At 42.0% G+C, this 16,209-nt stretch overlaps 1 protein-coding gene across 13 annotated transcripts in view; it reads left to right on the top strand.

The window, feature by feature from the left end:
- The window catches only part of LOC119441640 (coiled-coil domain-containing protein AGAP005037-like), a 320,692-nt gene that overhangs the window by 237,197 nt on the left and 67,286 nt on the right, over positions 1-16,209 (top strand). For 11 of the 13 annotated variants that reach the window (XM_049661483.1, XM_049661479.1, XM_049661480.1 and 8 more), the window contains 4 exons: positions 3,813-3,866; positions 7,830-7,862; positions 9,832-9,930; positions 13,321-13,475. In XM_049661483.1, coding sequence (XP_049517440.1) covers positions 3,813-3,866; positions 7,830-7,862; positions 9,832-9,930; positions 13,321-13,475 — 341 coding nt within the window. The remainder of the gene's footprint in view (positions 1-3,812; positions 3,867-7,829; positions 7,863-9,831; positions 9,931-13,320; positions 13,476-16,209) is intronic. The other 2 variants (XM_049661482.1, XM_049661476.1) reach the window with 1 other exon arrangement.

Here is a 16,209-nt window from a genome sequence, read left to right as displayed (position 1 = left end):
CAAAATTAATTAAAACATTTTTTCTGTACTGCTGGCATTGCAGAAGTCAACAAACTTGATTTTGATGTTCGTTTATTTTTTTCAAACTGGCCGTTTTTTAGTTGTTTTTTTTTTGTTATTATGGCCTCCTGCGAATCCAAGAAATCTGTCTGTCACTGCAACGCACGCAGAAACGCAGTTAAAGTGCTTTTGTCTACTTATGCTGACATTGTGTGGCAGTGATTACATGTTCATTTATTAAAGGGACAGACAACCACTCAGAACATGAATCGAGATAACCCCGCCGACGGAAAAATTGCCTATGGTACTGGTTAAAACAAGCCATGTTTTTCTCATTAAACGTGAATTAACATTTTTAATTCTTCACTTAAAGTTGCCAAAAATGACCTTTGGCAGCCCACTTGGCGAAAACATGAAGGTGCATATGAGGTCTACCACGTGACCTTCTATTAGATTACGCGGTTCCTGGTCATTTTATTAGTAATAAAATTCAGTACACTTTTTTCTATCATAAGCTTTATCTAACTTACAATCTGCACATAGGCCTTCGTTTGTAGTGTGTAGTAAAGTGGTGCTGCCTTCGCCTTCGTTTTCGATGAGTTGGCTTGGCTCGTCTATTGACAGCATAGCGACGACGGGGGCCAGCCAGCCATGGTGTAGGTGTGTACTTGGGGAAAAATGCGGTGCAACTATAATAAAGGCCTGTAGGACAACACAAACTTATTGTACCAGCTTTTTCTTTTCAAAAGTGGTTGAAAAGGCCAAAATGCAGGTGGTTAACCGCAGTTGCACTCACTCCTGCATAATCAGGACGATAGGCGGCTTTCACAATTTGTGAGGCGGGCTATCGGCATAACTCTCACTTCTGAGCGTTGCTGGAGGAGGGACTCTTATACTTTTTTAGAGGCTGCTCAGATCGAGAAATTCTGCTTACAAAATATCCACCCACTTTTTGAAGTAACCGCCGCAGGTTTAAGCACTACCAAAGGTGAGCTTTTCGTTGCGCCATAAAACACTAGGTCCTTAAAAATTGGTTGTCAGTCCCTTTAAGCAAACTTTGGAGCTTAGAATACGAAACATAAAGTATGTTTTAATCTATACTAAAATTATCTTTGTATATAATTTTGTACTTTGCACCCACACATTTTTGTGACACAGATTGTTTCATTACGCGCTTGTGAGCAAATATGGCTTTGCACATTTAATCATTGCGTCCTCCAGAAACTCCTGTACAATGGCATGCAATGAAATTAAGAAATTATATTGAACATTTTCATTTTATTTATGTAGAAACAGTGATCATAGTTGCAAGGGTAAAAGCATTGCATGAAAAAAATTTCCCTTTATTCCTGTAAGCTTAAACTGCTTTTGTATAGATTTATTCATATTGCCTATATGTGAGTTGTATTATGCAATAGGCCTAGAATAAGTGATCTTATGATCTTTCTTATTGTTATTTTTAGTTGTTAAGATCAACATCATGTTAAACACAAGATGGGGTTACAATGCACTCATCATGTTGCTTGAAACATTTATGGCATCTTGGGCTGGTCGTTTCGGAGTGGTCTAGACAACTCTCCTGAGCACCGTTGTCTTCAACTGGTCAAAAAAGAGTGCACGCCTTGCGTTCGGCTGGTTCTTTTCGATCACTATCCTCTTGCAGCTTGTGCTCTCACGTGCTCCAAGCCCCGTCATCGAAGCAGTTGTCGAGATTGAGAGCGTTTCTCACCACGTCATTACAACGCAGTGTCATCGCAGTGGGTGACGATCCATTGTATGCTAGCGTCTCAATGAACAGTCGTGCCACCGGCATGTCCGCTGTTTTTCCCGGCAGCGCTCGGATGTTTAGCTAGGCAAAATTGGACGTTTGCTGTTGTCACCTTTTCAATTTCCTCTTCCGAGAGCTAGTCACACATTCAGGTTGCATTCTTGTCCTCTGCCTCTGAGTTCAAGGAACACCGGCTCTGCCCGACTCTGATTCGGAGGATGGAGGTGACCTGTTGAACATACCATTACAGTATAGTGTATCTATATATATAAAAAAAGAAGGGCTGCTTCAATAGAAATGCCAAGTTCTCAGCTATGTTGGTGTTTTATCTGTTATTTTTTAAGACTAATGCTGGAATTTGCTAAATATATATCTTGCAGGTAAAGTTTTTACTTGTTATTGCATTGTAAAGTACATAAGAAAACAATTAGGACAGGCTGGATGTTATTACTTGCTCTGTGGCCTTCCTAGCAACAGCTTTGTTTTTCAGCAATCAATAGCCAACGTACCTGGATGCTTACAACATTTACAACAATTACAATTACAACATTGCTCTAACTAACTCTATCATATCTTTTAGGGGTGATGACACATATTAGCTGGAATGTTCATAAGCTGAAAACTTAACTGCGCTGTAGAACACAATATGGTGCAAATTTTCTTGTTACTTCATTTGCACATGAATGCTAAGCCTTTTTCATCACAAACATGAACTCGCACAAAATGTGCACATTAACTATCTCCTTGCGACTAAGGCGTAGTGATGATGTGCTTTTACTTCCCTATAAAGGAGGAGAACAATTACACAATGTATTGGACATCACATTTGTATATAGATTGCATTCTACAAAGCTTTAGCTTGCGCACAGATTCTCTGGAAGCAGCTAAGGGACAATAAACTGACCACAGTGTATACAACGTATCATTAGAAGTTTTTTGTTTCTTTTCAAGGAAACCTAATTAACAGCACCTGGTATGTTAATAAGCCTAAATGTTTGTACTCTATACTCTGGAATTGTTAGCCCTTTCAGCCTATGTGCAGACTCATGCAGAAGGTGATTATCTTTTGATGAAGGTCTTGCAATTGCATGTTTCTACCTCCCTGTTAGAGAAAATAAAATTACACTGTGTGTACAGATCACATTATACATGGATAAGAATTGATATGGTTCAGCAAGCATCGAAATTGTCAAAATGTCTAGGAAGATTGGCAGAATGCAATATAGGCTAATGGCAGCCAGTCTTTTTTTTAATTCCGGTAGCATGAGATGCTGTATTGAACACATTCACATTGCAATAAAAAAGGCAATCTGTCTTTTGACTGTCTCTTCTTCCGCATTAGTATTGATTGAAGTGAGCTGTACATTTTGAGTGCAGTTTTCTTGATAGTTATATTAGTCATTAAATCAGTCAGTAATTTGATCATTCATAATTATACAAAAAATGCTGTATGGTCATGTGGACTAGCTTGATGTAGTTCAAAAGATCCTACAGATCACTAGCAACAGTAATGTGATATTCATCTGCAACAAAAATTATAATATACTTTGTCCTGAATATATACAGAAGCAATGTTGTCATCATTTCATCCCACGTACTAGCAACTTTTGTTTGTTTTTTAATAAACTGCAGTTGTTTTTTTACACTCTTTGACTGCTACAGCGCTAGGTTGTAATACAGCTTAAAAATTACGTGCTGGGCACATTTCGTAAGGTTTTAGTCTCCAATGAAGCTAAAAAAAAATCAATGCATGTTGCAACATTATAATATGATGTTAAATCATATATCCCCGGGGCAGCTTTTGTAGCTTTAGATTTTACGACACATTTAATTACACCCTGAGGCTGAAATGAGAGTTGGATACCTTGAGGCTCGTTAGAGCATGCCGTGGTTACCAAGCTTGATGTTGCCAATTATTTTCTTGCAAGCTGTGCATTGCATGGTGGCCACTGGCAATGGGGCATGTGCTATGCTGGTCTGCCATATCCACGGCAATGTAAATAAACCTCTTGCATTGCCAGTAAATCTCAGTTCTCTTTTCCAGCAGAGAAACCGACGAAGCCTGCGATCAAGGGCCTGCGATCACACTCCATATCAGGTGAGTGTGACATGCAGCATTGCAGCCCAAACATAGCTGTTTCGAGCTGACGTGCGCCCTGTTGACTCGCATAGAAGCCACGTTCTCAATCTGTAACAGATCATGTCACAGCAAACTTGTGTAAACCACACTCCCAAATTAATGTTGCGAAAACAAAAATTATTTTCTTGGACGTACGTCATAGCTACAAGCCTACTTAGCCTAGCAAAGCTGTTCCATGGTGTAGCAGGGGAGCTTGACGCAGACAAACCTTACCAAATCGCCTAAATGTCTACTTTGCTATAGCAAAGCTGTAGCTTGAGGCCTGTGTCAGTGCATCTCTACTAATTGGCCTAATCCAGCCGAGTTAATACAAGTTTCTGCTGCCATAAAGTTCCGTGAGGCCAGACTGGTTAATTTCTGGAAAGAAGTAGTCAGCTAGAAAAGAGAAACTATCTTCAAATTTTTATCTGAATAGTAGTTGCACCTTGAACATTTGCCGGCTCTGGCTAAAACAAACTAATGTGTGGCTATTACATGCATCTTACGGTGTCTATGGTGATATCTCAAGTTGACTGCTCAGTGCCATCACACTTTGAAGTTACAAGAAAGCTGACATCAATGCGGGAGCACTGATTCATGGCATTGATAACTTTAGACATGCTATTTCGAGCGAAGACCTCAAAATTTTTATTCAACAAAAAGGAATTGGCTTTGAAAATGTTGCATGCACTAAACCGAATTTACTTACAGCTGTGAAAATAACTTGAGTAATACTTAATCAATAAATTTCTGGCACCATATTGCTTGGTAATTCTTAAAACTTAAAGCTGGTGATCTTAAAGGAAGCATTTCTTTATTACTGCTGTTAGTGAATGTATTTATATGACTTTAGCAACTACCCACCTTGGTTGCTTAGCAGCTGTGGTGTTGGGCTGCTAAGCACGAGGTTGCGGGATCGAATCCCGGCCACAATGGCCGCATTTCGATGGAGGTGAAATGCAAAAACACCCGTGTACTTAGTTAGATTTAGGTGCACCTTAAAGAACCCCAGGTGGTTCAAATTATTCCGGAGTCCCCCACTATTGCGTGCTTCATAATCAGATCATGGTTTTGGCACGTGAAACTCAATAATTAAATTAGACATTAGCAACTGACTGGCCATTGTGCCATTTGCAGCTTCTGAAGTTAACTGTGTTAGATAACTACAGTTTCCTTCATTGTAGTAGTATAAGCTGATGAAGGGCAGTATTGTATTAATTGCTTAGACCAGCAACTCAGTTTCATGTTCTAAAAATTGGAAAAATTATATTTGTCGCATTTTCTGATTTTATTTTTTATAAAGCTGTTATCCCCAGGTGAAAATATTGCAACTGGTGACAACTGGGACCAGTTAAAGTGGCTTATGGCAGAATTCCCAGTGGGGACCAGTTGCTAGTGGGTCCCAGTTGGGACCAGTTGCCTGTTGGCCCCCAGTTGGGACCAGTTGCCTGTTGGCCCCAGTAGGGACTGGTCGGTCTGCTAGTGGTCTGCAGCTGGGTTCAGTAAAAATGTGACCCAATGGGGCCATTTTTCTTTTTTGGCTCCAGTGCAAGAATGACAAGCTTGGATCATCATCAAATGTTTATTTGATGCAGTCTACAAAGTGTCATTCGATGTAGCCACCTGCAATCTTGATTGAGAGCTTTTCGTTGACTTCAACCAAAGGACGTCCTTTTGAGGAAGTGGTTAAAAAAACCTGGGCACAAAAATACACATATAGAAGCAGTTAAAAACAGGGGTGCTAGTTCAACCACTAAACGTTTAACCTGGCAATATTTGCTTCCACATTAGAATAATGTGGCTCCGCAATTACCAAACTAATTTTAGGACAGTGTGATATATGCTAGCTCAAAATGTCTATCATAATAAAAAATTACGCCACATGACACGACAGGACGATTATAAAGCACACAAAATCAACATGATATGTGTGTTCCATCGAAACAGTAGGCAGATATAAAGAACTCTAGACAGAAATCTTGCACAGCGTTGTCGGAAACAGGCATGTCATTGCTGCGACGCACACAGCAATCGGCCCGACGCCACTGTACAGAAGTACTTACGTCCACCATCAGGATAAAAAAAAAAAGAAGAAAACACTTCATACTCTACCATAGAATCATAAATAAGAAGTATAATTACCTCGAAATGGTAAATCGGCGCCGGGGAAAACGCTGCACATCGATGCCTGCTGATAGATCCACAAAGCCGCGAAGGACAGGGGTAAAAGAGTTGCCTTGCGTTGTTTTGAAGTTACAACAGCAGCCACAGATAAAAACTATCCAAATGTACTACCGCACGAATGAGATTGCGCAGGCGCTAACACCACGGGTTCCTTAAAAACACATCGTTCAGTCACAAACACGCACGCACGCCTCGCGTGACGCCTCGCTACGGTGGCTAGCCTCGCTTTGACATGGCAGCCGCCATTGCACACGTGCTGTGCGCAACTACGGCTGACTACGGTCGCAGTTTTATGTCTTTCCTGCCAGCCGTGTTCCCTTCTCTGCGCTACTGCTCTTTGATGTTAATAAATATTACGGCCTTTTATATGCGGTATCAAGTTAGCAATTTAGATTAAAAGTTTAACATTTACTTTATGCGCACTTCAACAGAAAATACGACACTGATGAAACTTCAGCCGCAAACAAATATGGTTGCTGCTATTGCACCGTCGTTCGTAAGCTGACCGGGCACCGCGATCTGCCTTGCAGATTACGACTGGTTGTTCGGTTTTCCCCCTTTTTTTTTGTGGGGAGGTATTCGCTGTACTGTAAACATTAACGACCCAACTCAACGGCTCATCGCGACGAGGTTCAGTGAAGCGAAATTGGCAAGACAATGTAGGCGCACGTCGCTTTTGTGTATGTCGCTGAGATGGCCATTTCTAGCTTAGTGCGCTGAAACTAATGCAAACGTACGAACGCAATCTGCTGCACAATTGTACAGCAGAATTTTTAATTATTCAGTGATTAATTAGAAACACGTGCCTCTCCATGCAAGCAAGCGGTCCGCTAGTCTAATTTTTTATCAATTAACTTTCACCAGCAAACAAGAGCTGCGGAATCCAGCAATACATGTTGTATCAGACCAGCAACAATCAGCATAAGGCCAATAGAACCATTAGTCTAATGGAGAAACTAGTAGACATGCAACACTGATAGTGTAAGACTTATAAGTACAATACACAGGGCCATTGTTCTTACAGGTAAATCAGTACAACTAATAGACATTTCCGTCAATTGGTCTAATACAAAACTTATACACGTCCTAATACAAAACTGTATTAGACTAATTATTACAAACTTCTATTAGAATTTTTGCTAGGGTTGCTCAAACTGCCAAACATAATTACTCAGTATAAGTATATAGACTAGCTGCTGCTGTCTTAGCAAGCACTGCATGTTACTTGCTTTCAGTTAAACTTCTGTCACCATTTCATTAGGATCCAAACTGGAACCAGTTGCTACCAGTACAACTGGTCAATGTTCCAGTTGGAATCCAACTGGAACCAGTTGATTCCAGTACAACTGGTCAAAGTTCCAGTTGGATCCCAACTGGGTCCAGTCACTCCCAGTATAACTGGAAATTGTTCCAGTTGGATCCCAGCTGGAACCAGTTGCTACCCAGTTGCTTTCCAACTGGGACCAATTGGTGTGTAACTGGGACCAGTTGGTTTCCAGCTGGAACCAGTTCATCCCAGCTGGAACCAGTTCATCCCAGCTGATCCCAGTTGGATCCCAGTTGGAAATTTTCACCTGGGTCAGCTCTTACATAAGCGTACCTTTATTTATTTTATTTGTGTTTTCATAGCTGGTTCGATTATTTTACTTGGGGGGGGGGGGGGGGGGGAGAGGAAATCATCGTATGTGTTTCCCATCTGAAATCTTATTTTAATTATTGCAATCTTAATGTCATCTTTTCTGTCCTTGCCACCACTAGATGACTACTCTGGAGTAACGTCTGCAATTCCAGGTAGGTAATTTTACTTAATACTTTGCTGACATTGTTTCTTGGGATTTATTTTAGTTGTTTCAGCAACAACAATCTTGCAATAATAAAATCAGGATTTTAGAAAAATTTACTTCTGGTCAAGATTCATAGCAGCAGCATGGCTTCAGAATTTGTCTTACACTTATGAGCTATGCTGAATTAACTTAATTCACATGCAATAAATTCTTAAGCTCACATGCTGCTGTTGTGCAATGTGGTAGAAAACAGCATGGTAATTGTTTCAGTACTTGTTGCTCGACCTAGTTGGTTCATCTTATTCCGCAAAGTTAATACGCAACCAAAGGCGGAAAAAAGCTTTGGGACAGGAAAGAGCGTTTGTTTGTTTCCGGGACAAATATCTTGATCCTAGTGCTACTGTTACAACTCTTCATCACCGAGTTCATGATGATGGCATCATCATGAACTCGGTACTTCATGCTGATAGAGCAGATGCAGAGAACGTGAAGATAGACGGTAGATGATTGCCTAAGCACGTGTACTGCAGCACGTGGAGGAAGCTACGGTAGCTAAGCTCGAGAGTAGCTAGGTTCGACGCGCGTGGGAGGCAGCCATTTTGAAATACCGATGGCTAAATGGTAACGCAGATTTAGGGTCATACTCAACTCTAACGCGCACGCAATTTTTGGACCTGTTTTATCTGAAAAATAGTGCACGTTAGATTCAAATAAATATGGTATTTGTGGCTTGAGGGGAGCGTTTGCCGTCTAGGTTGACTGCCAAACTTCCAGGCAGCTGCACTGTAACCGGTATTTCGTGTTCCGCAACTGCACTATAAGCGATATGCGTATACATAGAGTGCTATGGGAAATTTAACGGGAGTCTGAAAAGACAGTGCTATATCCGGTCCTGCACTATAAGCAGTTATGTTATAAGTGGTCTATACTGTATATGCGTGGAAACCCCAACTCGAGCAAAGGGAGATCACGGTGATCACTGTTATCACTGCACAAACCTGTGCTTGAGCTTCTGAAATTTCTTTACATTGCAGGACGCAATTTAAAGGCACAGAAAAGGAGGCAGCTTCGAAATTACCTATGCCAGGCTCAATTATGTACAACATTAAGCATTACCTCCAAATATATTTCCACATTTATAGCCACTGAGAACCCAGTGCTCCAATACTCACATTTTTGGATAGTCAGACGAAGCCACGCAGATGCTTAGCACAAGCCTTTGCATTAGTTGTCTGCACAAAAAGTGTTGACCTTATTGTGGGAGAATATACATATAGCACTTTACCAGATGGGCAGACAAGCGGACAAGAATATATACTGTTGTACATTTAAAGTGGAAAGGTGGAAACCAGTGTTGACTCAAAATATTCTTTAAATTGCATTTTCGCCGATTAAGTTATAACCTGACTGGTATAACCTGACCATATATAGCGGCGCCCATAATTACAACTAAGAAAACAAGACGTCAGTTTGTCTAACTCGTGGGACTTCCCCTACACGGCAGCATTTACGTCTTTATAAGAGCAATATGTGGCACAATCATTGCCACAAAATGAAGTTCCTGAAACACTTTTGTTTTGTAATCATTGTCACTGCTCCTCCCTGTTGAAGTCAGGTGTACATTCATGACAGTATGCTTTGTATTGCTGTGAAGACTCATCTTAGAGCAGAAGTGATGCCAAGTGGTACACTTGGTGCTTAAAGTTCTTCGAACAGGTTATACACATGAAATGCAGTACGCCGTGACAATTTAATACATTTACCACACAAGTTCACAGCCTTCCTGTACTGCCATGTTACATTCTTAATGTCTTGCAGTTCAAAGGGGTAAACATTTTGTGATGTTCAGGAACACAGTTGTATAAATGGATGAAAGACTACAGCAGACAACAAAAGGAGCATGATGTGTTCTACCTAGAATAGCTGCTGTGATCTCGCTCACATTCACTGGAAACGTCTCCTGTTGTCCACTGCAGACAAAGATGGTCGGCCTTCAAAGCCAGCTCCGCCACCCAAGCCGGCCTCGCTGAGTTGTGCTCTTGAGTCACGGCAACACTCCTCATCTCCAGCAAAAGGCACGTGCTCCCATTTTGCTGCTTTCTGTGCAAACACAGTTTGTTATTCTGATATCGGAAACTTAGATAGCATACTTAAATACGAGCAGCGATGTATGAAGGTAGCACAAATACTGGCCACATTATTAAGACTACTGTTTGAGACATCTTCTCGATTGAGGCTTGCTCCTGAATTGTAAGTCTGGTTTTGGGGGCTCTACTGGAATAAGTGATGAAAGTACAGTGACCTCTATAAATTATGGACATGTTGACTACAGTAAACTTCTCTTATTTGACTCTGGTTAATTCAATCTTTCGGTTAATTCGATCCCAACTGAAGGCATCCCGGCTGGGCCCACGCATTTCTCTGAGCATAAACTTTCGTTATTGCAATCCTAAAATTGGCCTTCACCGGATAATTCGAACTTGACCAATCAGCTTGCACTCGCCTAACCCCATAGTGACCCTTCTATAGTGTCAGCATCTGTCTCGGCGGAGCTGTCAGTGCGTCGAACACGTCATGTAATGTCAAAAACGGCTACCTCCGGCCTGCCCTAGGAAGATTTTCATGCAGTAACTTTAGCTCACAATGTCTGATTACAGTATTTCCCTGATTTCAACGCGTGCCTTTTTATCCACCAAAAATTAGGCCAAAAATTGCCTGCGTCGGTGCAATCGGAAACGAAACCAAAAGAGCGTTCGCGGTGTTCATACTGTTTACTGCACAACATGGCTATATTGCGGCAAAGCTGACTTTATAAAACCCGCCGCCATTGCGCAACACATATTAGACCGTTACCCATTTTTCTTACTAAAAAATGGAGGGCGCGTTAGATTTCTATTTTCTTTAGAAGCTTTAATGTTATTTTTACATTAGTTTTCTACTTTGGACACATAGAAAGAAAGCATGCACGTTTGATCCCGGGGTGTGTTTAGAATCTGGCAAATACTGCCAAATGAATCAGTGGTGTGTTGTGGAGTTTTTTCTGCATTTTGTTTAGTATGACCTGCAGAATAAGTTGATCAATTTCATTGATCCTATCTAGGTCGAATTAATGGAAGTCGACTTAGAAGCTCTTCATTCACAGCGTACAAATGTGCTGTTGCTTTTCACTGAGGGTGTACATAATTTTGCATATGTACCTATGACTGAACAATGTCTGGTGCAAATGCAAAGTCAGCGATTATGTCAAGTTGTGGTTTAATGTTTCGGGGTATCGTGTACGTGCTATGTGTGCCAATAGAGTACCCAAGCAGAAGTTTCCATCGGAGGGAGTTATGATGTGTACTACTCTATGAAAGGGCAACAAGGTTGCCACATTTATGGCTGTCCTGTTCCGCCGCCTTTTGTGGCACTGTTGATGCATGCCCCTCTTTTTTATTCACCTACTAAACATTTCTCCTGAACTAAAATGTAGTCTACCTAGAGTGATATGTGCAAAGTGCTAAAGTGCAACTGTTATAACCACTCCTATATCTGAGCTGTCCTTGAAAGGGCCTGTAGCATCTTTTAGGAAGGTATGGATTGTATGTGTCTGCAGCACTATTGAGCATGAACTGGCAATTGTTTTGTAACAAAATGTTTATGAATGTTCAACGATGAGTAGAGTCAAATCAGTTCTGCGGAATTCCGCAAGGTGGAGGAAGTTTCTAGAAATCAAAATATTGCAGTTTACCTGAGAGTAGCTTGACAACAGAAACCCTGCTTCCTCATGGCAACTGATGAACCTTTTGCACCGTGCGGGATTCTGCAGAATTGATTTTCCATATTCAGTGGTCCTACACTTTGAGAATGGCCAACTAATTCAGCCATGCTCTGCAGGCTACTATCTTCCCAATGAACTCGGATGGTAGAGCAACCACTCCAAAAAGGTGTTGGCCCCAGGCTTAAGTCCTGCACTATAAAAAAATTTCAACTGGAGGGCATGTTGTCTGAGAAACCTGTATGCACTTTGCTTGTAGTAGTTTTTGGTAGATGACAATATTTGGATAATTCATGAGTGAAATTACAGTCAAATACTGCCCCTGCCACACCCCTGCCGCTCTTTTCCTAATTCCTGCTGTGCTAGAAGGTGTGCCGCAGTGCCAATGTTGTGCAATGCCGATGTTGCTCAGCCCATTATAACGCTGAGCTTTGACATGGTCTCTGCGATCAGTCCATCAAGTTGCCCAATCTTGGAAGTCATATATGAACACTGCGGTATTTTTCTCTGTCATTATATAACAGCACCACTTTGTCAGTCATGAAATTTCTTCGTTAGCAGTCCTTTCAGAGGCACTGTTTAATTTTGACATATAAACAAATACGGCCAAAAACCATCATGCTCATTTGTGCATCGCAGTAAACTTGGAAAGTGGTAGATAATTGGAGAAGTAAGAGAATTGCCATTGAGGCAATGTGTGGCGCCAAAATGTGCATCTTTTGCACTCGTTTACGTACCTGTTATGGGCTTAGTTGTGCAGACATATAGTCTAGCACTGGGAAAGCCACTTTTATAAGCGATTGTTTGCTGGTGTGATGCTGGCTGAAAAACTAGCATTTTTTTCTGTAGCAGATCGAACATGACAATAGCACTGTGTTGAATCCAGCACTGTGCATATGTGCAAATGGGAGTTCTTAGTACCGAACATATGCATCACTCCTAACTGTGTAGCAGGTTCAGGGTGTTGTCTGCGATGACGCCAGCCCATATCAACATTGTTTGCTGAGCAAAGTTTACTACTGTGTGGATTTGTGAGAGGTGGTACGACATAGTTCAAGGTTAACAGGATAACAAGGACAACATATCCCCCAAATAACATTTTTGTGGGGTTATCTTCTGGTTTTAGCTGCCTTCAACATGTTTACTCCTGAATTAGGTCCCGCGTTTCATTATTGTTAATTTACCCAGAAACAGTTCATCGAACGAATTTGACCTTTGAGTGGATCACATGCTCTGCAGCAACGTTCTACTGATATTGCACAGCTGGCACAATTTGCGATCAGTACATGTGCTTGGCACTGTTATCTTGCTGAAGTGCTGCAGAATGCTGCATTGCCACACCGGTGCTGAACTTGTGTGATTGCAGAATGCACTTACAGTGATCTTCAGACGTTTATGGACTGTGATGTACGAGAAACCATTGAGGAGACTGTGGCATGTAGCCAGTAATATCACATACAGCTTCATTTTTTGCTTATTCTAGTACAGGTTCAAAATTAGAATACTAGGGTGTGTAAATATTTACCTGTTTATTTGGAACCCACTCCTTTATTTATTGTCAATTATTACATGATTTCAGGTGCTGACAGATAGCTTGATCCTCGGCTGTTATGTTGTTATACTGAATGTTTACCACTGTATGCTACGTTTATTTCGTTCATTGTGATCAATTGCCTTCTATTTCTCTACCCTTCCTTGTACTGTGCAGAGATTCATTTCAACGCGGAAGCGTGCTCCCAGCTGCAGCTCCTGAGAAAGCAGACCAAGGACCTGCGGTTGGAAGTGCGTAACCTGAGGCGGATGACGCAGAGTCAAGCTGTCACCGCCAGAGAAATGATTCGGGAGACGTGCCTCAAGATCAAGGTGGGGGGCACATACTGTCATGCATTCTAGTTTAACTTATTGCCTGTGTTTGTCTGCGCTGGATTATCACTGTTATCAAGTTGTCAGTCGGCGCTAGATGCACCTACGGTATCTGTAATTTCTTGAATGTTTTGTTGCCAATTCTGTAGAAAAGGAGGCATGTCTGATCAGATTGTGCATGTGTCATTAGTAGTGCTGCTCATATCAAATGTATGTGAGCAACTGCAGTTGCTCCAGAATTGTACTATGAGGCATGTATAAAAAGCAGACAAACTCGACGAGTGGGATTCGATTCAGTGACTGCTGACTATGCTCACCGTAGTCACTGCAGTATGAGTATTGCACATCCTTCTGGGTACAATTTTCGACCAATAAGGAACTAGATTATTAATTGACATTTCGTGCAGTGTTAATCGTTCCCCACCATCATTACATGTGACAGTATTGTCTCCTCAAGCGTTCAACATAACCTGCTCTACCAACAACATTACTAAAAATTGAGTGAGTCGTTTGACGCTCATCGTGAATGCACTTTGCGCTACTTTTAAATGGTGTTGTTCTGACACGTTGCCTAATTTACACTAGCTTTTATTTCTAAATTCTTTTAGACTGAATCTATATCCTTCATTCACATTGTGTACAGACTACATGCCATTTCGGTTTTTGCTCATACTTTTCTTTTGATGCTTAACTGTATCATTCATTTCACACTGCGACTGCGCATGTTAAATTTTATAGCATGCGCGTCTAACAAAGTCGTCCCAGGTTCATGTAACAACTAGATTCACCGTGATAATGTGATGTTACGCTGCTGTTCACGATACCAAGGTTTCATTCCCTAGCTTTAGCATCCACATTTTGATGGAAGCCGAATGCAAATAGACTTCTGCACTGAGATTTAGCTACTTGTCAAAGAGCCACAGGTTGTCAAAACAACTACAGAGCACTTCACTACTCTGTCTGTCAGAACCTGTGTTGCATTGGGATGTCTAGCAAAATCAATCAATTAAGAAATCAAACAGAATTGACAGTATTCAACTTGTTGTGATGGTAAATAAAAGCAGCTCAGTTGTCACTTTTGTACTGTACTATAAATTCTGCATGCATGGCCCGTGTATTGTTGTGCACGATACGAGAAGGCAGATAGGTGCTTGTTTCGCCCAGATCGTCAAAACACTCAGCTCACCTGTGGTTACCGGAATGCCGGACACGATTGGCGTTGTGACAGAATGAAATGCTCACAGTGCTTCGATAGCTCTCGCTTTGGATCGACTGCCAGGCGGCTGGCGGAGAGGTTGGAGAGTCTTCGCGCGCTGGCTCCAAGACAACCTCAAGTAGACGACATGACATCCCATCATGACGCAGAGTCAGTGAAGGTAGTCAAGAGTTCGACGAAAGCTCGTCTGGTCAGGTAGCATGTTGGGTTAATGAAAATTACGGTCACTGACCAAGTCAAAAAAGTGTTTTGACGTTTCGGAGCCTGTACAGGTTCCTTGTTCACAATGCAGCGGACGTAGCATCGTTGTCCAGTTAAATATGCAGTATATGACGCAATGAACGGGCATAAACTTGAGGCATGTTTCCATCTGTCCTGTTAACTGTATCTGGCGTCGTCTGTATCAGCAGAGATTCTAGCAGCAGTCTCGTTGTCGGATTTTTCTCTTTAGCCATGATTGCAGCATTTTCCCAAGCGATAGAGTGCTGACTCTTGCGCACATGCTCAGCCAGTGCGTTGTACACGTGGCGGTGATTTTGAACATCGCGCTTGTGCACTTTCAGTCGTCGAATGAAGTTTCCTGTTTCGCCAATATAACAAAAGTTGTACTCTTGGCACGGGATCTTATAGATTACCCCCGGGAACTTTTCGTCTTGTAAGCGGTCCTTCACGTTGACAACTTTGCTGCGGAGCTTATTAGATGGCACATGCGCAATGCGTAAGTCATATTTTGAAAATATCCTTGAAAGCGCTTCGCTGATACCGGGTATGTAGGGAATGCTGGCCCGTTTTTGATAAGCTCGTTTCTCGGATGGCTGAGGATTCATCACCCGTTTTTCGATTCTGCGAACAAAAGCAGCCGAATAGCCGTTATTGGACAGTTCTTGGCGTACCGTAAGAAGTTCTCTTTGGAGTTCTTCTTCACTGGAGCATAAGTGGGTGGCCCGATGGATCAAAGATGACACGACAGAAGTCTTGTGCCCAGTTGGGTGACAGGACGCAAAGTGGAGGTAGCGACCGGTATGGGTCATTTTCCAATAAACGGAAAAGGATAGGCCGCCGTCGGAACGATGTACGAGTACGTCGAGGAAAGGCAGCTTGCCGTTTTCTTCTAGCTCCAGAGTAAATTGTATGGTAGGTTGTATGGAGTTGAGGCTTTGTAGCAACCGGTCGACGTCGTCTTTGTGCAGGATACAAAAGCAGTCGTCCACATAGCGCAGAAAAACTTTCGGTGCAGGTTTGAACTCTGTCAGAACTTCTTTCTCCAGTGCTTCCATTACAAGGTTTGCGGTTGTAACGGATACTGATGCCCCCATAGCAGTCCTCTGTGTCTGCTTGTATATTTTAGAGTTGTAAGTAAAGTACGTGTTACTTAAGCACAAATGAAGCAGTTCACACAGCTCTGAAGGATCCAGGGGTGTCCGGTCAGCAAGGTTGACGTCCTTGGAAAGGGCTTCTTTGCAGGTCTCGACGGCCAAGTCGATAGGAACACTCGTAAATAGGGAGGTTACGTCCAAC

Source organism: Dermacentor silvarum, chromosome 2 (assembly GCF_013339745.2).
Source record: "Dermacentor silvarum isolate Dsil-2018 chromosome 2, BIME_Dsil_1.4, whole genome shotgun sequence".
Classification (NCBI taxonomy): domain Eukaryota; kingdom Metazoa; phylum Arthropoda; class Arachnida; order Ixodida; family Ixodidae; genus Dermacentor; species Dermacentor silvarum.
This window is presented reverse-complemented; position numbering and strand designations above follow the sequence as displayed.